Source organism: Aethalodelphis obliquidens, unplaced genomic scaffold (genome assembly GCF_003676395.1).
Source record: "Aethalodelphis obliquidens isolate GAN/ISIS:26980383/991018 unplaced genomic scaffold, ASM367639v1 scaffold98, whole genome shotgun sequence".
Classification (NCBI taxonomy): domain Eukaryota; kingdom Metazoa; phylum Chordata; class Mammalia; order Artiodactyla; family Delphinidae; genus Aethalodelphis; species Aethalodelphis obliquidens.
Window position 1 is genome coordinate 953,250 of NW_020838042.1, and position 24,931 is coordinate 978,180.

Consider the following 24,931-nt stretch of genomic DNA (forward strand, 5'->3'; position numbering starts at 1 on the left):
ACACACACACACACACACACACACACACACACACACACACACACACAAATTACTGAAAGGTCAAAATAAATGAAGTGCAATTAAGTATGAACCATGGAAAGCAACGGCCAGACAAAGGTGAAAAGTGAATTAAAAGAAAACCAGTTGTGCGATTGCCATCAGAGTTATGGAAAAAAGAAGAGAAGGTTCAAAAGAGGTGAAGACATCATCATTTTGATCTAGAGAATCATAACTACTTACTGTGAAGAAATTTCCTGTGACTATATTCTTTTTCAAGGAGAAAAAAGTGACTAGATACGACCACACAATCGGATACAAAAAGACACACGCCTACTGATTTGTAAGGGAGGAAAATCAAAATGAAATCTTGGAATCACTCATTTGTAAACAGTCCCGTATTTCTTGCAAGCCTCGTGAGGTAATTAGGAGCCGGAACGTGGTGGCTTACTCCCTGTGAGATAAAGTTTACCTTTTGGAAAAGGTCATTGTCATGGGACAACTGACATGGAAAATGGCAACTGAACATCAGCTTGCTTTTCTCTTTTTAGATACAGTAAATCTAAAGAAAGAAATAGGAGAGACTGTTTGCATTTGGGAGTGAAGGAAGGTATTCAGCTGAGAGGAGCTCAGAGATACGTCAACTGAGAGGCTGGTTTGCTTTGGCCACTACTCACGTTTCCATGTTGTCCCCCTCTAAGACCGTCTGCACTGGCAGGTAGCCCATTCGGGGATGCTTCGCAAAATACCTTTTGGTTCGAAATTTGTTTTTCAGTACCTTGGCAAAGTCTCGAACATCTTCTCCCGATGTAGTCTGAAAGGGAAATCATGCTGACATCAGACTTGGGGAAGGGGTATACTCTCAAGAGAAAGCACAATTCCAGTGTTCTGCCTCGGAGCACTTGTTTTATTATAATTAAGAGCAGCAGGAGTTGAGAGCAAAGGCTTTGGAATCACATGAAAACACGGTTTTGAAACCAGACCTGCCATTTACTAGTGGGGTTAACGTGGGTGAGTTCTTTACCTATCCAAGGCTCCAATCACCTATAAAATCGGGGCAGTAACACCTCAATAAGTTGTGATGATGAATAAATGAAGTATACCGACTACTGGGCTACCCAACAAATGGTAATTTATAGAAGTCTGGAGGTCAGAAAGTTGACCTTCCGTTTTGCCACACTTCACAGTAGTTTTAAAACGATTTTGTCCACATTGCTCTAGTGTTTCACCCACTAAATACCATTCTATTCACAGCATGGTACATTCTCCATCAATGAGTACCTTTGCAAAAGGAAGCAAAATGAGGAAGACAATGAAATAACTGGGAGAATCACTCTGAAGATGGAAGAGAGAAAAGCTCTAAAGCAGAGCTTCTCAAACTTTGATGTGTTGGATACCACCAGCAGACCCTGCTAAAATGCAGGCTTCGATTCACAAAGTCCAAGGTGGGCCCTGAGGTTCTGCATTCCTAATAAGCTGCCAGGTGATGCCAGTGCGGCTGGTCCACAGATCACACTTTGAAGAGCAAGCAGCTAGTGTTCAAGGAATAAGAGATTTACACCCAGGTCTGTGTCCACCAAGTCCAGGCCCTTTCCATTTCACCAGTGATTTTTCAAAGTCCTATTGGCCACTGAGCATTTTCCCAAAACAGCTTCTTAGGAGACGACTCCAGCTCTTAATTATAGAACCTTGGGCAAGATTTTTTAACCTTAGGATCTCAAGAGTCCTCAACTATAAAAAGGGGATAAAAATAATACCTATCTCACACAGAGCAGCTTAAAAGGTAAACACCTAGCATTTAGTTGGTAAGTGTGAGCAACATTAATTTAAGTGGTGGATTGCGAATTTTAAGGAACCTATATTACCCCACCCCATACCCAACGTGCCCCATGGCCGTAACACCTCTGCACACAGCCGCTAGGGACGTGCAAAATAAACGTGAAAATGTCTTCCCTACAACCCACGAAAACAGAAGAAAAACCTATTGATTCACCCAACAGTATGTGTTGAGTGTCTCCGACAGTCCACGTGTGCCAGGCATCGCACTAGGGATAAGGTAAATCCGGAGTCTACAATGTGGGGCCACTTTAGCTGGGCAACGTCTGGGGAACTTACAAATCACAGCGTGACACACGATCTGTAAGACCGTACAAAACTGAAACTTCTTCCAGGTGAACTAAGTCACGTCAGGGAGGAATCTAACTTACCGGAGTGCAATATTCCACCATGGGATAGTGCATTTTGTGGCCTTTTGCAACGCGACCAGAAAAGAAGCAACTTTGGCAGATGTCATAATTAAAGTGCTTTAGACTCCGGTACCTGGTAAGGAACAAAAACAAACATATATGTATTTCTTCAAATCAAATTCCCAAAGAACACCCTTTAATAAACCTCCTTCCACACTGTCTTAATTCTGGAAACAGAATGCAGGGTTCATTAATCCCACAAGGTAAGTGATTAACTTCCTACTTCCAGATTTCTCTGGTGCTTCTCCTACAGTATCAAAATATTTTGGCAGAAAGAGTACCCCATAAACATTTGGAAGGAGGGGAGAAAAACTCAGCTCTTATTTAAACTCCACTAGGAACTCTTTCAGATTAAGTAGGAAGATAGTGGCGAACTTCCAGGCTTTTGCAGACCAGATACTAGAATTTGAAAGAACTTCCAGAAAGGATAGATTGACGCATTGTGGGCTCCCGTACCCATCAAAAAGGCACAAAAGTTTTCTGAGGGAATTATTTCCCCAAAAAATGATAAAGATAAAGCATTTCATAAGACAAAAGAAAATTAAACAAGAACTCTCAATTAAAGCAAATCTTGCTTTAACTACATTTTCTGATTGACGGAGATGACTCATCTTCAGATTGTTACTTGGATAATCTCTTTCATCTGTCTCTCTTCAGAAATCCCTCATCACATTACCTCCACATGATAATGGAAGCCCCAAGAAAAGACACATTTTGGGTAAGATGTAAGTACTACATGGTACATTTCCGCCCCATTCTCAGAATACTGTATTCTTCATTTCATACCCTCCCTGGCTTGTGCTTTCTCAGATAAGAATCTTAGCCAATTAAAATAAACATATTCCTTATGTCACATATGGGAATGTGGGAAAAAAAAGGTACTGTTTTTAGATCCCAACCGTCTTCTGAGAGCGGGGGAAAGGAGGAAAGAGAAGTGCTCATTCCTAAAATAATCTACTTTCATAAGGGCAAAAGAAGTGAATGTGAAAATGCTCTCTTTGATCCTCCAAAGCATTCTCCTTTTTCATTTTATAAAACTTCCCCCAGTATACAAATCTTACCGGCAAAGGAAGCTAAGAAAAGATAGGTAAGAAATGCAGTGGAGCCCCACCCCCCGCCCCCCACCCCCCACCCCCCAGCATCACTCTTACCTGCCAAAACCAGGAAGGAAAAAAGGTGTCCTGTGCAAGCACTGCCTACTCAATGTTGTCTATCTAGGCTTTAGAAACCTCTGAAGGTTTCTGCAAAACCTCTTTGTAAACAGCATGAAGTATGGTAGGACAAACACCAACGGTAAAGGAGCACAGTGAATGAAAAGCACACAAATGGTACAAAGCAGTTATTAGGAAACAAAGTAATGAAGTAAGTCTAAGCATAACCAGAAATGAGTGTCTACTTAGCTGATAAGTGGATTCTGAACAGCCATAGATGATATAGCTAGTTTACAACTTGACGGCTTATTCGTTGCTATGGAAACCTTGATGTTGATCCAGATGTTTAAATACATCATCATTTCAGAATCTGGATTTGGGATTATTGTTCAATAATATTAATTCATTTAAAAATATCCTGTCTCCCCAAACAGGTCAACAAGATTGAAGATTTAAGAGCCAATCAATTGTTTTCTGGGACATTTCAAGAATATCAGAATAACAACCTGCGATGTTTCCTACCACTTTCACTTTTCAATTTATAAGGAACGTTTTCTTTTTTTTAGCTGCTTTGTGAATCTTTCATTTACTTGCACACTTTATATTCATTCCCTCAGAAGTTCATTAGGATACTATGAAAAGAGCTCAATCAGATTCACAGATAAAGCAGTATGTTTTAGGGTGCTCGAAACAATTCTTGTTACCTTAGGGCAAGAACTGTGGTGCAAAGTGATTAAGAGAGTGAGCTGCCATGACAGGTCTCCCAAAATAGAATCATCCCTTAGTTTTATAACTGATTCTTGGAGAGTTTCTATAAACAGAAAAGACCATGGGAAAAAAGAAAGAGATGACCAAAATGTTTTGGTTCGAGGAAAGAGGAGGTACAGTTAATCTGTATATACTTGATGGACAAACATCTTGGTGGAGACAGGCAGTCAGTCCCGATCGACCAAGAACATGGCTCTGCAGAGCTGAAGCGTGAAGGCGGAGAAAGACGCCTGCCTAATGAGGTAGATCCACTAGAACAACCCAGTGATCAGGGGAGTGACAGGAGTGATCAATGCTCCAGCCTGATCACCTCCTCTCCCACTGTGCAGAGGACCAAACTAACAGCAACTGGTAGAGGAGATAAAAGAGCAAGTCATAGAAAGGTGAGAAATGATCAAATAAAATGACATTTGGGGGCGTTCCTCATACCTGAAGCCGATGATTGGACACTCCTTGCAGATGTTACACTTGGCCTGATGCTTCGCAGTCTCCGCAGCGGCCACTCTATGCAGGACGGGCAGCCACACCATGGACTGGGGTTCCAGTCTCATCCAGTCTAGGAAGAGGGCCGCTTCAATCTCAGGCTTATTATTAGCCTGCAAAGACAGGAGGCCAAAGAATGCAAGGAGAGAAGGTAAGAAAGTAAAGGAGGCAAATGTCAGCTCAGGTAACGCGGTAAAGAAAGAAAGAAAGATCAATAGTGGCACAGCGAGGCCAACGCTTCACAGGCTGTTTCTGCAAATGTCCCCCCAGCATCTACACAAGCCACCTACCCCTAAAGCTTTGGGAGACTGCTATTACCCTGTTTGGCTACTAGATGACAAGAAAGCAAAGCAGAACAAACAAACGGAAAAAGTACAGCAAAATACACACCTGGGAGAGACTATATTTAGCTCCAGTTTTGGAACAGATACATAAAAGTTAGCCAGAAGTAAAATGCAAGCATTTATTGATAAAATTTCAAAGGAGAAAAAGAAAAAAAAAAACAACTCAAGGAACTATCGCTCCCTTTTTTTCTAGTGAATCTGTTTCTCAGTGTTTCATAGAATCATAATGAAGAGGCTTTACAATTCATCTGGTCCCAAAGCTTCATTTTACAGACAAGACAGCTGAGATGTAGATGAGCGAAGTGGCTTTTTCAAAGGCCAGACAACTAACTCCCTGGCAGCAGAGCTGATACTAGCATCCAAACCTCCTGGTCTAGTGCTGTTTTCATGGTGGCCTGCTGCTTTTCTGTCTGTCTGTCTGTCTCTAGTTCTCTCTTTCGGAGTCTAAGTTAAATAAATACCATTCTTCCCAGCGAGTACAATGATTTTAGAAAATTCAAAATATTACTTATCCATCACTTGATTGGTATGTTACCACAGTCAACATTTCAATTATATGTTGTTTTTAACCCTACAAGACCGTGTTTCATGTTTTTATACTGTTAGATTGACCCATATATTGACCACTTTTGGGGAGTTTGCTTCTCATTGCGTCCTTCATCTCAAATCTCCCATCTGGGATCAGTTCTGCCGAAGTGTATCCTTCAGTATTTCCTTTTGTTAAGTGTCTGTTGATGGCTAATCTCTCGGATTCTGTTTGCCTGAAAGTCTCTTTTTCTATGCACATTCTTGACTGCTATCCTCACTGGGTATAGATTTTTAGATTGAAAGGGTTTTTTTGTTTTCATTGTTGTGTTTTGTTTTGTTTGTTTGGATTTTGTTTCAGCACGCTGAAATATCATTCCACCTTTATCTCACTTTCTCTGCTGCTAACTGTTGATAAGTCAGCTGTGAAGCTGCTGGTTCCTTGAAGGTCATCTGTCCTTTTCCTGTCTTGTACTGTACTTCTAGGATTTTACTGACACTTTTTAGGATTCATGGGGCTTCATGAAACTGTGGGTTTGACTCTTTAGTCAGCTCTGGAATCTTCTATCTCAACAAATACTGTCTCTTCTCCATTCCCTCTCTCCTCTGCTTACAGAAACCTATTAGGTAAATGGTAGACTTTCTCAATCTAACCTCCATTTCTCCGAACAGCCTTTCCTTAATTTTCCTCTATTTTCGGTCTTTCTGTGCTTCATCCCCAATACTTCCTTCTGCCCTACTGCCTGGGTATCTAGTTCTCTCCTTAGCAGCATCCAGTCTACTGTAAGCCCATACATTAAGCTTTAAATTTTGATTATTGTACTTTTTAGTATCTATAAGTTATATTTGGTCATTTTTTAAACATCTTTATTGGAGTATAATTGCTTTACAATGGTGTGTTAGTTTTGCTGTATAACAAAGTGAATCAGCTATACATATACATATGTCCCCATATCTCCTCCCTCTTGCGTCTCCCTCCCTTCCACCCTCCCTATCCCACCCCTCCAGGTGGTCACAAAGCACCGAGCTGATCTCCCTGTGCTATGCAGCTGCTTCCCACTAGCTATCTATTTTACACTTGGTAGTGTATATATGTCCATGCCACTCTTTCACTTCGTCCCAGCTTACCCTTCCCTCTCCCTGTGTCCTCAACTCCATTCTCTACATCTGTGTCTTTATTCCTGTCCTTCCCCTAGGTTCTTCAGAACCATTTTTTTTGATTCCATATATATGTGTTAGCATGCGGTATTTGTTTTTCTCTTTCTGACTTCACTCTGTATGACAGACTCTAGGTCCATCTACCTCACTACAAATAACTCAATTTCGTTTCTTTTTATGGCTGAGTAATATTCCATTGTATATATGTGCCACATCTTCTTTATCCATTCATCCGATGATGGACACTTAGGTTGTTTCCATGTCCTGGCTATTGAAATTAGAGCTGCAATGAACATTTTGGTACATGACTCTTCTTGAATTATGGTTTTCTCAGGGTATATGCCCAGTAGTGGGATGGCTGGGTCGTATGGTAGTTCTATTTGTAGTTTTTTAAGGAACCTCCATACTGTTCTCCATAGTGGCTGTATCAATTTACATTGCCACCAACAGTGCAAAAGTGTTCCCTTTTCTCCACACCCTCTCCAGCATTTATTGTTTGTAGATTTTTTGATGATGGCCATTCTGACTGGTGTGAGGTGATACCTCAATGTAGTTTTGATTTGCATTTCTCTAATGATTAGTGATGTTGAGCATCCTTTCATGTGCTTGTTGGCAATCTGTATGTCTTCTTTGGAGAAATGTCTATTTAGGTCTTCTGCCCATTTTTGGATTGGGTTGTTTGTTTTTTTTGTTATTGAGCTGCACGAGCTGCTTATAAATTTTGGAGATTAATCCTTTGTCAGTTGCTTCATTCACAAATATTTTCTCCCATTCTGAGGGTTGCCTTTCCTTCTTGTTTATGCTTTCTTTGCTGTGCAAAAGCTTTTAAATTTCATTAGGTCCCATTTGTTTATCTTTGTTTTTATTTCCATTTCTCTAGGAGCTGGGTCACAAAGGATCTTGCTGTGATTTATGTCATAGAGTGTTCTGCCTATGTTTTCCTCTAAGAGTTTGATAGTGTCTGGCCTTATATTTAGGTCTTTAATCCAAATTGAGTTTATTTTGGGGTATGGTGTTAGGAAGTGTTCTAATTTCATTCTTTAACATGTAGCTGTCCAGGTTTCCCAGCACCACTTACTGAAGAGGCTATCTTTTCTCCATTGTATAGTCTTGCCTCCTTTATCAAAAATAAGGTGACCATATCTGCATGGGTTTACCTCTGGGCTTTCTACCCTGTTCCATTGATCTATATTTGTTTTTGTGCCAGTACCATAGTGTCTTGATTACTGTAGCTTTGTAGTATAGTCTGAAGTCCAGGAGCCTGATTCCTCCAACTCCATTTTTCGTTCTAAAGATTGCTTTGGCTATTCGCGGTCTTTTGTGTTTCCATACAAATTGTGAAATTTTTTGTTCTAGTTCTGTGAAAAATGCCATTGGTAGTTTGATAGGGATTGCACTGAATCTGTAGATTGCTTTAGGTAGTAGAGTCATTTCCACAATGTTGACTCTTGCAATCCAAGAACATGGTATATCTCTCCGTCTGTTTGTATCATCTTTAATTTCTTTCATCAGTGTCTTATGGTTTTCAGCATACAGGTCTTTTGTCTCCTCAGGTAGGTTTATTCCTAGGTATTTTATTCTTTTTGTTGCAATGGGAACTGGGAGTGTTTCCTTAATTTCTGTTTCAGATTTTTCATCATTAGTGCATTAATTTTGTATGCTGTTACTTTACCAAATTAATTGATTAGCACTAGTAGTTTTCTGGTAGCATCTTTAGGATTCTCCATGTATAGTATCATGTCATCTGCAAACAGTGACAGCTTTACTTCTTCTTTTCGGATTTGGATTCCTTTTATTTCTTCTCTGAATGCCGTAGCTAGGACTTCCAAAGCTATGTTGAATAAGAGTGGTGAGAGTGGACATCTTTGTGTTGTTCCTGACCTCAGAGGAAATGGTTTCAGTTTTTCACCATTGAGAATAATGCTGGCTGTGGGTTTGTCATATATGGCCTTTATTATGTTGAGGCAAGTTCCCTCTGTGCCTACTTTCTGGAGGGTTTTTATGATACATGGGTGCTGGGTTTTGTCGAAAGTTTTTCTGCATCTACTGAGATGACCATATGGTTTTTCTCCTTCAATTTGTTAATATGGTGTATTAGATAGACTGATTTGTGTATACTGAAGAATCCTTGCATTACTGGGATAAACCCCACTTGATCATGGTGTATGATCCTTTTAATGTGCTGTTGGATTCAGGTTGCTAGTATTTTGTTGAGGATTTTTGCATCTATGTTCATCAGTGATATTGGCCTGTAGTTTTCTTTCTTTGTGATGTCTTTGTCTCATTTTGGTATCAGGGTGATGGTGGCCTCATAGAATGAGTTCAGGAGTGTTCCTCCCTCTGCTATGTTTTGTAAGAGCTTGAGAAGGATAGATGTTAGCTCTTCTCTAAATGTTTGACAGAATTCGCCTGTGAAGCCATCTGGTCTTGGACTTTTGTTCGTTGGAAGATTTTTAGTCACAGTCTCAATTTCAGTGCTTGTGACTGGTCTGTTTATATTTTCTATTTCTTCCTGGTTCAGTCTCGGAATGTTGTGCTTTGCTAAGAATTTGTCCATTTCTTCCAGGTTGTCCATTTTAGTGGCATAGAGTTGCTTGTAGTAATCTCTGATGATCCTTTGTATTTCTGCAGTGTCAAGTTGTTACTTCTTTTTCATTTCTAATTCTATTGATTTGAGTCTTCTTTTTTTCTTGATGAGTCTGGCAAATGGTTTATCGATTTTATCTTCTCAAAGAACCAGCTTTTAGTTTTATTGATCTTTGCTACTGTTTCCTTCATTTCTTTTTCATTTATTTCTGATCTGATCGTTATGATTTATTTCCTTCTGTTAACTTTGGGGTTTTTTGGTTCTCCTTTCTGTAACTGCTTTAGGTGTAAGGTTAGATTGTTTTTTTGGTGGTACGCGGGTCTCTCACTGATGTGGTCTCTCCCGTTGCGGAGCACAGGCCCCAGACGTGCAGGCTCAGGGCCGTGGCTCACGGGCCCAGCTGCTCCCTGGCATGTGGGATCTTCCTGGACCGGGGCAGGAAACCGTGTCCCCTGCATCGGCAGGCAGAATCTCAACCACTGTGCCACCAGGGAAGCCCCGGTTAGACTGTTTATTTGAGATTTTTCTTGTTTCTTGAGGTAGGAATGTATTGCTACAAACTTTCCTCTTAGAACTGCTTTTGCTGCATCCCATAGGTTTTGGGTCGTCGTGTTTTCATTGTCATTTGTTTCTAGGTATTTTTTGATTTCCTCTTTGATGTCTTCAGTGATCTCTTGGTTATTTAGTAGTGTATTGTTTAGCCTCCATGTTTTTGTAGTTTCTACAGATTTTTTCCTGTAATTGATATCTAGTCTCACAGCACTGTGGTTGGAAAAGATGCGTGATACGATTTCAATTTTCTTAAATTTACCAAGGCTTCATTTGTGACCCAAGATATGATCTATTCTGGAGAATGTTCCATGAGCACTTGAGAAGAATGTGTATTCTGTTGTTTTTGGATGGAATGTCCTATAAATATCAATTAAGTCCATCTTGTTTAATGCATCATTTAAAGCTTGCATTTCCTTATTTATTTTCATTTTGGATGATCTGTCCATGGGTGAAAGTGGGGTGTTAAAGTCCCCTACTATGATTGTGTTACTGTCGATTGCCCCTTTTATGGCTGTTAACATTTGCCTTATGTATTGAGGTGCTCCTATGTTGGGTGCATAAATATTTACAATTGTTATATCTTCTTGGATTGATCCCTTGATCATTGTGTAGTGTCCTTCTTTGTGTCTTGTAATAGTCTTCATTTTAAAGTCTATTTTGTCTGATATGAGAATTGCTACTCCAGCTTTCTTCTGGTTTCCATTTGCATGGAATATCTTTTCCATCCCCTCACTTTCAGTCTGTATGTGTCCCTAAGTCTGACGTGGGTCTCGTGTAGACAGCATATATATGGGTCTTGTTTTTGTATCCATTCAGCCAGTCTATGTCTTTTGGTTGGAGCATTTACATTTAAGGTAATTATCGATATGTGTGTTCCCATTCCCATTTTCTTAATTGTTTGGGGTTCGTTATTGTAGGTCGTTTCCTTCTCTTGTGTTTCCTGCCTAGAGAAGTTCCTTTAGTGTTTGTTGTATAGCTGGTTTGGTGGTGCGGAATTCTCTTAGCCTTTGCTTGTCTGTAAAGGTTTTAATTTCTCCGTTGAATCTGAACGAGATCCTTGCTGGGTAGACTAATCCTGGTTGTAGCTTTTTCCCTTTCATCACTTTAAACATGTCTTGCCACTCCCTTCTGGCTTGCAGAGTTTCTGTTGAAAGATCAGTTGTTAACCTTATCGGGATTCCCACGTATGTTATTTGTTGCTTTTCTCTTGCTGCTTTTAATATTTTTTCTTTGTATTTAATTTTTGATAGTTTGTTTAATATGTGTCTTGGCGTGTTTCTCCTTGGATTTATCCCCTATGGGACTCTGTGCTTACTGGACTTGATTGACTATTTCTTTTCCCATACTGGGGAAGTTTTCAACTATAATCTCTTCAACTATTTTCTCAGTCCCTTTCTTTTTCTCTTCTTCTTCTGGGACCCCTATAATTCGAATGTTGGTGCACTTAATGTTGTCCCAGTGGTCTCTGAGACTGTCCTCAGTTCTTTTCATTCTTTTTTCTTTATTCTGCTCTGCGGTAGTTATTTCCACTATTTTATCTTCCAGGTCACTTATCCGTTCTTCTGCCTCAGTTATTCTGCTATTGATCCCGTCTAGAGAATTTTTAATTTCATGTATTGCGTTGTTCATTGTTTGTTTGCTCTTTCGTTCTTCTAGGTCCTTGTTAAGTTTCTTGTATTTTCTCCATTCTATTTCCAAGATTTGGGGTCATCCTTCCTCTCATTACTCTGAATTCTTTTTCAGGTAGACTGCCAATTTCCTCCTCATTTGTTTGGTCTGGTGGGGTTTTACCTTGCTCCTTCATCTGCTGTGTATTTCTCTGTCTTCTCATTTTGCTTAACTTACTGTGTTTGGGGTCTCCTTTTCACAGGCTGCAGGTTCGTAGTTCCTTTTGTTTTTGGTGTCTGCCCCCAGTGGCTAAGGTTGGTTCAGTGGCTTGTGTAGGCTTCCTGGTGGAGGGGACTGGTGCCTGTGTTCTGGTGGATGAGGCTGGATCTTGTCTTTCTGGTGGGCAGGACCACGCCCCGTGGTGTGTTTTGGGGTGCCTGTGACCTTATCATGATTTTAGGCAGCCTATCTGCTAATGGGTGGGGTTGTTTCTGTCTTGCTAGTTGTTTGGCATGGGGTGTCCAGCACTGTAGCTTGCTGGTTGTTGAGTGGAGCTGGGTCTTAGCATTGAGATGGAGATCTCTGGGAGATTTTCGCCATTTGATATTACATGGAGCCAGGAGGTCTCTGGTGGACCAATGTCCTGAACTCAGCTCCCCCACCTCAGAGGCACAGGCCTGACACCTGGCCGGAGCACCAAGACCCTGTCAGCCATACGGCCAGACCAAGTTCAGCCAAAGTTGTGATACTTATTTCCCTTGTAGTAGTCCACATGGTATTAAAAGGCACCGTGGGAAGAGTATGTTAGTAGGTACCATGTCTTGGGTCCTGTGGATTACCTTTTCCTTCAGCCACACCACCTCCTGGCAAGTCTTGAGGAGACGGGGCTCCACCCAGCATGAACTGGACCCCACAATGTCCCAAAGCCAAAGCCCCAGCAAGTCCTGAGGAGACTTGGCTCCCATTAGCATGGACTCGACCCCGTGTTGTCCTGAAGCCCCTGGGCTATCAGCATGGACTCAACCCCATGTGTTCCAGAAGCCAAAGCCCCAGCGGGTCCTGAGGAGACCAGGTTCACGTCAGCTGCCCGGGGGAGCCCTATTTGGTCATTTTTAAAGTCACGTCTATAGTCTGTGGTTCCCTAAAGATAATTTTCAATGTTGTTTCTTATTTTTTTGACACAGTATATACATAGTTTAAAAAAATCCTCTCTTTCTAATGATTCCAAGATATGAAATTACTGCGGGTCTGCTTCAGGGGTCTGTTATTTCTGCTGGTTCTCAGTCACTTTAGTTTCTTGTGGGCTTAATTCTCTTTACTATGAACTATAATAACCTTAAAAGTATTTTCTGGAGATACTTTGAGCCCTAGAATGAAAGTGCTTTCTCCAGAGACAATTTTCATTTGCTTTTGCCAAGAGCCAACCAAAGGGCACTACCTATTCTGAGACCAATTTGCACTGAATACATGATGGGATATTTAGTATCATACAAGTAATGAGTATGTGAATTGCAAACCCATGTTGCTTCTCTTGGAATGTGGATTGCTAATAAGGAATCTATTCACACTTTAGACAAAAAGCGCAAATGAACTCTTTGGCCAACCGAATAGTAGGATCTGGACCGACAGGTCATTTGGCTTGTAACACTACTTCAGAAGTACTCCACTCGTTACCCCTGATTATAAATTTAACACCATCATAATGAGCTGTTTAACCTTGAATTTCCTAGCTGCAAAATGGTATCAACTCAAGCTACTGATCAAAAGTTTTTGTTGAGCACTTCTCTCTGTGTAGAGTGCCATCACAGAGGTACTTTGTGAAAATTTGCTTAAAAATTAAAAAAGAATTATAGAATCTGAAGATAGAAGGGCCCGTGGAGGTGAATTCATACTTTTGGAACGGCACCACAGAGCTGTAAGACTCTCAGCAGTCACCGGGTTCAAACTTATCCAATGGCAGTGTGTTCTTATAGCCGCTATATAAATACCACCCGTGCGAGGGAGCAAATGGATGACACTGAACGTTTGTGTACAGGCACCCCTGTCAAAAGTGCTTCGTCACACCGAGCTGAAATCCACCAGCATAGCCAATAGGAGCACAGGCTCCAGAGTCCAACCACAAGCGTTCAAGTCCCAGCTTTGCCACTGACTGTGTTACCTTGGGTAAATAACTTTATCTTTCTGTGTATTAATTTTCCTCTGCCATGAAATGGAACTATTAATAGCACCTACCTCGTAGGGTTGCTTTAAGCTTTAAATGAAAGGCACCTGGAACAATGTCTGGCACGTAACAATAGCCATGTCAGTGTTTGCTGTTGTTATCGTCATTATCATTATATGTTTGACCAGAAATCCAGAAGTTCTCAGCCTTCACAAATCCCTTTAAATCTTTTACCAGAGCTCTCATGTCTGTCCATGCCTCTTCATCCCTATTCCTTTTATTTCTTCCTCATATGACATGGCTTGGCTTGCCACTGTCCTTTAGAAGACTATTTTCCAACTATGATCTGCTGTGAATGGTACCTCCATTTCTCTGGACAGTATAACTGGATGACTTTCTTTTGTTCTGTACTACAGGCTCACACAGGGTTTCTACTCAACTAAAATCTCCGGGTCAGTGTTTCCCAGTGTGTCCAGCAGATCAATGATCCAGCAAAATGTTTCATGAAGAGAAGGTCAGATTAATTAAGGACACATTGCACATTATATCTGTCTCTTAAAATTCTTGATGCACGTTAACATACTAAAAGCTGAGATGGTTGTCAGTAAAGAAACACATTAAACCTGATTTGACCTCAGAGTTTCCCACACTAATTATTCAGTGATCCCAGGACATTTATCATTTTTTTTAAGTTATAAGGCTTGTGAACAGAAGGTACTAATGCACTGTTGGGCATGATAAGAAATGCAGTTGGCTGTTTTCAGTGATTCCTCCATTTTGTACTTGTTCATTTGGGATTTGTTTCCTTCCGCTTCTGTCAAGGACTTTCCTGTTAGTTTTAGCCCGCTGTATAATCTCATCTATATCTTTAAGAATCCTGACTCTTACAGCCAATGAATTAGCCATTCTTCCCAACTCTGTGTAAGTTTTACATCTTAAAATATGTGCTCTGTCTTCACCAAAAAGTCACTAGTGAATATCAAACAGGCCAAGGTCACACGTGGGCCGCACTCCACAGACTGCACCTCTGGTCAACACAAATCCAGAATCCAGCCCTCTCTGCTTGTTGGACTGTGACTCTTTCCAGTTATATTATTATTTAGTCTCTACTGAATGTGTTTCTCCATCTTGTAAACAAAGATACAGTGAGAGACTGTGTCAAAACAACATCAAGTTTCGGCTACAATATGTCCTATAACAATCTCTCGCTCCATTGGTCTAGAAACTAAATTTATCAAAATAACCCTTTCGAGCTAGGACAAAAACCATCAACGAAAGACAGCAAATTGAAAAGCATTGCTAATTCATTCCAATTTAAAACACGGGGTTTATTGTTGCCTAATCTGGACCTATATCTATTTCCCTGACTTAGGTTTAAATGATAGTTTGTTTAATGATAGATTCAAAGACATGCTACAAAGAAAGAATTCAGGCTTAATACAGAAAGCAGAATATTAACAGAAAGCTTCTATTCATTCCGGGAGACAGAAAAAAATCTGACCTTGGGTCAGCAACAAATGTAGGTGTCCAAAATAAAGGGGGAAAAAAAAAGACCATGTCTGTGATGTATAATAAAGGCATAGCAAGTACAGTGTGAAGAAATGATCACATTACCCTAAGTACTGTTCAAAGCCTTCTTAGAAAACGGTGTCTAGTTCTGGTGGCTATAGCTGACCCAGAACTTAGAGAAGGCTTGGCAGAAAGGCAGAGCGATAATTAAAGGGTTTGAAAGACCTATGAGAACAGTTTAAGGGAATTGGGATTATTTAGTCATTAAAAAACACCCAAAAAAACACGAGGCTGTGCAAGACAGAGTGGCTGAAGGGGCGATTTAATAACAGTTTTCAATTATGTGAACGGCTCTGCCATGGAGGCCTGTGACCAGCTGTTCGATTTCTCCACTGAGGACAGAACAAGAAGGATTTAGGCTGTAACTCATACGGAAGCGTTTCCTGATAATGAAAGTTGTTAAAGCACTAGTGTGAATTACCAAGGGAAGCTAGAGAATGTTCTCCTCTTTCAAAATACCATAGATTCTCCTGTGCGTAAAGGCTGGAAATTCTCAAGGTTCTTCCCACCTCCAAAGACGCAAGGTCCATCATTTTGGCTCTTTTAAAACCACTCGGCTATGCCAACTGACAGCACTGAAGACAAGATATGGGGATTCACATTCTCATTCTGTTTCGATCTTTCATGTGTACTACAAACCATTCTGTATCCTAGTGTTATACTCCCTCTCCTTTTGTCCGGCGATAAAGAAGGGAAGAATTAAAAATCAGGCAAGCGTCTCTAAAGAGCTAAAACAACTGGAACGAAAACCCAGCTAAAATTACATTTTGATCATTCTAGAAAAAAATAAATAGGTTAGTTTGGAATGACAGGAAGTTGCTGAGGTCAAAAGACAGGTATGGTGGCAATGGATTGAGATCATCCTTGTAGGTACCATTATCTGCTGACCTACATATAGGTCTCAGATAGCTTCTCTTGCTATCAAGGATGACCCTGCCCTTGCCCCGGCCCCTAAATGCCAGTTTCAAACCATCTAAGCAAAAACTCTTAGAACGGGCCATTTAGCCCTGGGTTTTGTTTTGTTGTTTGTTTGTTTGTTTTGGGCAATGCCTCCTCTTTTCTCTTTTATGGCGTGCACACACAAAGCAAGGATATCACGGCTCCTTCCACTGTGACAGCCACAGTATGCAAGTATCTTGCATCTCCACTCCTTCTCTCTTGGTCCTCTCCTGTCAGCAACTACCCACAGCATGGAGGCTAGGGAAGGAATCCACTGTAATTACTGCTGCCGCCTTACAGCATATGGCAGGGTGGCTTTATACAGATGTCATCTTAACAACATACAAAGACAGTTAAAGGGGGAACTTCTCTGGTGGTCCAGTGAGTAAGACTCCACGTTCCCAATGCAGGGGGCCCGGGTTCGATCCCCAGTCAGGGAACTGAATCCTGCAGGCACGCCGCAACTAAGAGTCCGCATGCTGCAACTAAGAACTCCACATGACGCAACTAAAGATCCCGCATGCTGCAACTAAGAGCCGGCATGATGCAACGAAGAGCCCGCGTGCCACAACGAAGACCCGGCGCAGCCAAAGTAAAAAAATAAATATTTAAAAAAACCAAAAAAAAACCCAGACAGTTAAAGGAATCCCAGAATCCCAGTATCTGGAATTTCTAGCCAAGGGATGTAATTACCAATATAATAATTTCAAAGGACATTATGTGGCAAGTTGGGAGTTAGGGGATTTGCCAGGGTTCAGAATAACTTTTGGGTTTCTTTCCCATTGTGCCTTCCATAAACCCTTAGGAACTCAAGGGCCAGGCTCTGAATGGCTACCAGGGTGTCAACCTGAATATTTACTTTTCTCTCAGGCTAACAGTATCAGTTCATGGCCACAGAAGAAATGCAATGGCAAGGTTTCTCAGCAAGCCCCACACTCCAACTGCTAAAAACACATACAACATATTTTTAAGAGACGGTAACTGGCATTGCAATTGTCAGGCTTTTGAAAAACCATGTCAATCCTTAATAAACCGAAAAAACTTAGTATAGAGAAAAGTAAACATTGTGTAAGAGACTGTACCCAGTAGCTCTCAGATGATAAAAAGGAACCACGTTTTGCTCTGGAAACAATACTTGTCTAAACCGCCTTCGTTTCTCTCCTAGGTTGCAGGTTATTTAAAGACAGGAACTATGTTTCTACACCTTCCATGAAGGTTTGCTGAATTGAACGATGGGTGGGAATTAAACTGTGATCACGATAATTAAAAGGAAGGATTGTAGTATCTGAATGAGGTTAGAATAAAAAAAAATACTGCCTACTCATCCTGAAGAGGAAAAAAAAAAAGAAAAAAGCTCATAAGGGTTGTCTAAGGAACAGAAGACAAAATAAGTACGTTCTCAAACGCCCAATTTACTTTTAAATAGTTTTTAAAGTAACTGGCCTCTGTTGGTTTGTCTGTTACAGTATCACACGCAAAAGGCTAACCCAGAGTCTATTCCTGGATTTGGAGGGTATATTTAGAATGATCTGGCTTAAAATGTAGGAAGATGCAAAATCTATACTGGGGGCCTGAAGAGAACCTCACAGGCAGGCAGCCGTGCTCGAGGTCAGAGACAATTCTGTGCCTCAGAGGACATCTGACAACGTCTAGAGACGTTTTTGGTTGTCACAACTGGGGTACAGAGACAGGTCGGGATCCTGCTAAACATCCAACAATGCACAGAACAGCCCCCTACAACGAAGAATCTTCCAGGCCAAAGTGTCAGCAGTGCCAAGATTGAGAAACCTTGCCCGAACGCTAACACCGTACATGGCCAGGGTTCATGTGTCAAAACTAAGAAACCAACATGGGTCCACTGTGATTAACTAAATGCTACAGGGCACCTAACAGGCAGGCAGCTATCCTCTGCAACACAGCAGCCGAGAAGCTACGGTAGGCCTGTTCAATTACTGACTGGTAGAGAAGGGCTTCATTGGTTAACACGTTGTGGACAGAGAAATGCGATGTCGTTTCACATCTGTCAGAATGGTTATCATCAAGAAGACAAGAGATGAGCATTGGTGAGGCTGGAGAAAAGGGAACCCTTGTGCACTGTTGGTGGGAATGTAAATTGGTTTAGCCATCATGGAAAACATTATGGAGGTTCCTCAAAAAATTAAAAATAGATCTACCATGAGATCCAGCAAGTACACTTCTAGGTATATAGCCAAAGGAAACGAAAACAGGATATTGAAGAAATATCCGTACTGCCATGTTCACTGCAGCATTATTCACAATAGCCAAGACTTGGAAACAACCTAAGTGTCTGTCAACGGATGAATGGATAAAAAAAGAGGTGGTGTGCATATATACAGTAGAATATCATTCATTCAGCTATGAGAAAGCAGGAAATCTTGCCATTTTTGACAATAAAGAAGGACCTTGAGGGTGTTATGCTAAGTGAGATAACTCAGACAGAGAAAGACAGATATGTATGGTATCACTTATATGTGGAATCTAAAAAGCTGAACTCCCCAAAACAGAGTAGAATGGTGGTTATTAGAGGCTGAGGGTAGGGGAATTGGGGAGATTATCCACTTACAGCTAGTAGATAAATAAGTCTTGGAGACCTAATACACAGCACAGTGATTTTAGTCAACAATACTGTATTATAAACTTCAAAGTTGCTAAGAGACTCGATCTCAATTGTTCTCACCACAAAAGAGAAACGGTAATTCTGTGACGTGGGAGAGGTGTCAGCTAACACTAGGGTGGTACTCATATTGCAATGTAAGCGTCAAATCAACACGTTGTACATTAAACTATAAAATCTTATATGTCAATTATACCTCAATTAAAAATTTGTAAGGTTGTACATTAAACTTATACCATGTTATATGTCAATTATACCTCAATTTTTAAAATTGTAAGCTAAAAATATACTTACATATTGTGGAGAGAGGAAAGAGAAAGGACTGATAAATTAAAAAAGCCCAAACTGGAAGTAACAAGGGAACACGCTAAAATCGTAGACCCTGATTTGAAATCAGGTTGCTTTTCAAATAGAAACTCTATGCAATGTATTTCATGACAAATAACAGAAATTTATTTATTCATGGCAAATCATTAACCAAAGCAAGGTTAAGGCAGTCAGCTAGTACAAGAGTGTGTGTGTATGTGTGTGTGTGTACATGTGTGAGTGTATGTTTTCATTTCTTTAGTACAGTTTCTGCCCATTTCAAAGAAAAATAGTAAGTAAATTCAGAAATATTGCATGCATTCATATGCATGGATAGAATTTCCAAACATTCTTATTGACAGAAATTTATGGAAAATACTGGGGACAAACCACAGATTTTTAAAAAAGGTTAATCTCTCCTTCCTGGCCATTTTCATCTGCTGTTTTCACTAGTAAGATGTTCCCTTCATAAATCCAAATAACCCTTTCAATATCGCTGCCACTGTTAATAGGTTATAGCATTAATAGCGGACAACCCAACTTTTCTGGCCCTGATTGTAAAAAGCCCTAGTGTTTGGAAAGATTTGCTGAATTCAAATTGATCAAAACTGTTTTGTGAATTACAGTCTGTACACAAAGATTTAGAACTACAAAGAGAATGGTTAGCCAGGGTCAGACCGTATAGGACAGGCAGTTCCTGACTGTTCCCTGAGCTGTTATTACGATTTCTTTAACAACCACTAAGTCTACCAAGGGCATCAGTGGAATATTTTATGTAAGAGAGAAGTCTACACTAGCAACGAACATAAAAGGAGGAACAAGAAAAAGTTGTAAAGAATATTAATGACTCTTCTTCCAAACAATCCCAATTTTTATGAAAATCAAATGAGTGATAAAAAATCTGCTATAAAACTATACGAAACCTGCATGTAACAAATAAAACAGAAGGAAGGTGGCATTTTGATCGTCTTAGACATAAGATCCGTGTGTCTTACCTTTGAGTTGTTGAGGAAACTATAGTGTAGGGGCACCAGGGATTATTTATATGAGGCTCCACACAATGTTTTTCACATCTTGTTCTTAGTCTATGCTACTTCTATTCAGAGAACAGGTGGTCTCACGTGAAAGGCCACGCTATACATATAAGACTGTTTTCTGTATCTTGTATCTCTGTTACAAGAATTGTTACCCAGAAGATCAGGTAAGACTTGGCTGATAATGACCCAGCTTTAAAGTATATACAGCAATCCATATCCCTTTCTGCCTTCTCCATTTACAACACTCAGCATATAAAATCGAAGAAACCTGGGGAGAAGTAACTCTTGAGATAATGTTTCACCTGATGTTACAGATGAGAAAAGGCTCAAAGAGGAAACAGCTCAAGATCATCTATTAGTTAAGACTAAAATATGTATGCCTACAGGAGTTTGTAAAGAAGGGTGGACAAAAGTGATTTCCGATGGGACATACAAGGCTGATCTCCAAAATCTTCTGAATCTTTAACTTGGCCAAGAGTACGAGAGGCTCTGCTATCTAAATATGGCCTACCTGAGACAATGCCCAGGTACCAATCTTGAACTGAATTCTATGCTGGTCTACTGAGAGCTACATGAAGATACAATTGAATATTCAATAAGCACTGAGGTAAATGCATACTCTTTATCTCTTCTGATCGTCTCCTTTCCTCCTTCTTTTTGACATTACATGTCCTTCCTCCTACCGTTAGATGCTATGACACATATGAGCTACATGGACTGACAGGTGCAGGTTAACATAAATTGAGGTAGCAAAAGGGAAAAAAGAAACAGAAAAGCCTATGAGTTTCTCAACCCTCATTAGCGCATGACTCATGTTATATGACGTGGTCCCACAAAAGAGTTGGCTGATACGGAAATGTATTTATCAGACACATGCTTACATTGTTACGGGGGGAAAGGACGGTTAATTCCATGCACTGGCGTTTTAAGCAACGTCATGGCAAAGATAGTATCCAAAGGCAGCTCAGTCAGGAGAAGTCCCATTCTCTCTACACGGAAAATCACCCTGGATGTCCACGGTGATACTCAGAAAAAGAGAGGGGAAAAGTGGGAGCTCTGCTACAGAAGAAAACCAGCTAATACGTGCAGAAAAAACGGTAGAATGAGAAAACCACTATCAGGTGACCACTAATGTAATCACTGAATTAGAAAAGGATCACCAATGGAGGCTAAAACCATAGGGTGAAAGGCTGCTGAGGAACAGAATGATCACAAGCGCTCAAAATATCACAAAAATGACTTGCTAATTTACAAAGGGAAAAGGACACTTTTACAATGGAAATATCTGACACCACCTTACCATTCTTAGCATTACTGATAAGAACCAAGTGTCATTTTGTCCCTCCAGCTGTGATGTAGTGGGAAAGACACAGCAGCGCCTCTGTCGTCCTCTTGCCAAAACAAAAAAATTCAACCTGAATCTAATCCAAAGAAACAGCCAGAAAAATCCAGAATATGAGGCATTCTTAAGAAAGCTGCTTGGACTCTTCAAAAATGTCAGTATCATGAATGAAAAAACCAAAAAATGCTGGGAGACTGTTCAGATTAAGTGAAAGTACAGAGGCATGACAAGCCAATGAAAGACAAAGACCTTGACTGGATCCTGGAAGAAAACTACCAGAAATAAGGAACATTCCAAAGCCATGGGGACATTTCAACGTGGACTGCATGCTAGATGGTATGACTGACTTAATGTTAAATTTGTGTGTGGCAACAGTATTGCAGTTATGCAGGAGAAAGGCTTTTTGAAACAAGATATATGGTGAAATGTTCAGGGGTTTATGTTTTACGGTATGATGGCCTTTTACCTTTAAATGGTAAAGGAGAAAGATGTGTCTGTGTGTGTAGATTCAAAGGCACACATACATGGGAAAAGTGAAATGTAAATGGGGCAAAACGCTAACCAGGGGTTGGACAGATGTACGAGACATACAGGTGTTGATCATACTATCCTTTCAACTCTTCTTTATACTTGAAATTTTTTCAAAATAAAACACTGGTTGGAAACCATTGTTTCTCACCAAGCACCCCCCTTCCTGGGGGGAGGGCAAGGAAGGCAAGAGTGTAAGGAACTGTGATAACTGTGAAAGGGGAGGGGGAAATGCATTAATAACCAATGGTATAAAATGTGAAAAACTCCTCAGGACTAGTTTTCTCGCAAAACACAAACCTAACACCAAACTGATGTCCTCCCTGTCCTTAGCTTCATTGCTCTAATGTGTCCCCTCATATACTCGGCCGAGATGTGCTTTCCCCAGATACCCGACTATGAATTTTCAGCCATAAATACGAGTTTAAGAAGCCCAACGTTACCAGAAATTTTTCTTGTTCGAAATAAGGATTGAGAGGTCAACAGCTGTGTTCATGAGACAAGAAGAAGTAAAAGGCTTCCCATAACTGCTGTCTTGGGTAGAAATCAAGTATTTTATTTAAAGTTCTGAAGATAATGAGCAGGTTGGAGGCCAGCAGTCACTGCTCTAAATATTAATGAGGACTCTGAATCACCCATTAAAGATAAAATAAGCCCAAACAGTAACACACAGTGATTATCCGCTCTTCATTTACATGTTCAAGGACAACTGTCCTGACCTCAGGCTTTCCACTCCACCTGACTAATAAACCAATTAACACCATGGCTCCAGGGAACAGAAGCACAATTTTTAAATCTATGCAAACCTGGAAGTATACTCAATGTTATTCGTTTATGCTAGAGAGTTCTTATTTAACAGAAAACTTTCACAGATACATGGTAGAGCACATATATCTGCCTGTAGATATCATGGAATATCTTTTCTCAAGTAGGTGTCAGGACAAATTATGCTCAAGTACAAGACAGCACATTAACTCTTCCACTGCTGCCTCCTACAATCATTTAAAATCCAGTTCAGGAAGAGGCAAAAGTATAGGAACAGAACACAGAGACTGGGAGCAGGCAGGATGACAACAAAACAAGAGGGAATGTTAGGGGTGATGCAAATGTTCTGTCTTGATTGTAGTGGTGGTGACAAAACTATATGTCTAAACTCAGAGAAGTGAACACTGGAACAGACTGTACTGTATTTTTTTAATGTAGCTTAAAAAAAAAAGCTAGGGCTTCCCTGGTGGCGCAGTGGTTGAGAGTCCGCCTGCCGATGCAGGGGACACGGGTTCGTGCCCCGGTCTGGGAAGATCCCACGTGCCGCGGAGCGGCTGGGCCCGTGAGCCATGGCCGCTGAGCCTGTGCTCCGCAACGGGAGAGGCCACGACAGTGAGAGGCCCGCATACCGCCAAAAAAAAAAAAAAAAAAAGCTAATTAGAATTTTTTTTTTTTTTTTTTTACTATTTTTTCAAATGCCCTCCCCCAAAACCCAAAGCAAACCAAAAAAAAAACCCCTTTAGCTGTTAGTGTATCAAGACACCCTGGATAAACAGATATGGGTGTCCCAGGAAGAAGTTCTGCACTTCCCTTCATCTTAAATAATCTTCGTAGAAAGACAGATTTTTTAAAAAAAAATCCAATTTACAAGCCAGTGACAAACATGGGAAAAAAGAAAATGGTAAATGTTGAACTCATATTTCCTTGTTTCTCTGAGCTTTGTGGGTAAGTATCAGTTTGAGTTAGAATTAATGGTGAACTGATCAAAGGGAGTCCAGAATACACTTCAACTAAAAGCATGGCTCTCAAAAAAAAAGGTTTTTTTCATTAGCACCTCTGCCTCAGCTTTTGTAGGAAAGAGGGGAGAGGGGATGGGAGGGGAGGGGAGGAAGGAAAATTTGGTCCTAACAAAGACTTCTGCTCTAGAAGGGTAAAAAGGAGAAACAGAATGACATGTGCTTTTCCTTAGCAGTAAGTGTATAAATGAAACAGGTTTCAACTCCAACACAAACCTATCTTTGAAACACTGGTGAAGAAAATATCTACCACTCCACATGGAGAAGTTAACAGCATAAACCACGACATAATTATGAAGGTAAACCACCACAGCTTATAGTCAAAATAGAAAAGAAGAGCAACTGAAAACCAATAGTGAACTCCAGACAATGCTGATGATACCCTGATAAAAGGTCTTTCCCCAAAATTTGCAGGAATTCTGTCCATGAGCAGGCCCAGCAGGAGCTCAGTGACGCTAGCTCTACTTATACATACCAAGCCCTAGTAACTTATATCGTAGTTATTAGTGAGTATCCATCAGTCCAAACGGGTGTAAAAAGAATGTCCGTAAGACCAAAGGGCCCATATTGTTTTTTTTTGAAGGAACACCTTTATTTTATTTTGTTTTTTTTAGGCCGCTCCATACAGGCATGCGGGATCTTAGTTCCCCGACCAGGGATCGAACCCGCGCCCCCTGCAGTGGAAGCGCGGCATCTTAACAACTGGACCGCCAGGGAAGTCCCAAAAGGGCCCATAACGGCCAAAGGAAACCTAGGCAAAGCAGATTTTTTAGGAGTTATTTTAAGGATGGGAAATATAAAATGTGATCAATTGGCATGAGGAACGCTGTCAAGCTGGTTAAGGAGTGTGTTGGCATGGTACCTTAACACCATCTCAAGAGTCTCTAAACTCTCACCTACAGATGCTGGGTTATGGATAAAAGGAATTGGTGATCTTGGTGGGCTATTCTCATGTTAAAATACACTTCAGATAATCATAACTAACTATGTGCCCACCACTCTACGTGCCCTGCCTCTATTAGCTCACTTAATCCTCACACCTGCTCCAGGAGCTTAGGGGCCAGGAAGGTCAAGAAATGTGCCCAAGGTTGCACACCCAGCAAACAGCAGAGCTGGGATTTGAACCTGGGCAGCCAGCTTCAGGGCCTATGTGCTTAACCACTCTGCCACTCACTACTCCAGATGTCCTGGAATGATTTACTATTTACACACAC

The 24,931-nt window shown here is 40.7% G+C and overlaps 1 protein-coding gene across 9 annotated transcripts in view; it reads right to left on the minus strand.

The window, feature by feature from the left end:
* The window catches only part of DMD (dystrophin), a 2,234,319-nt gene that overhangs the window by 67,625 nt on the left and 2,141,763 nt on the right, over positions 1–24,931 (minus strand). For 8 of the 9 annotated variants that reach the window (XM_027096086.1, XM_027096084.1, XM_027096085.1 and 5 more), the window contains 3 exons: positions 4,592–4,758; positions 2,205–2,316; positions 675–811 (listed from right to left, as the gene is read on the minus strand). In XM_027096086.1, coding sequence (XP_026951887.1) covers positions 675–811; positions 2,205–2,316; positions 4,592–4,758 — 416 coding nt within the window. Of the gene's footprint in view, positions 1–670; positions 812–2,204; positions 2,317–4,591; positions 4,759–24,931 lie in introns of those variants that run through there. The other variant, XM_027096092.1, reaches the window with a different exon arrangement.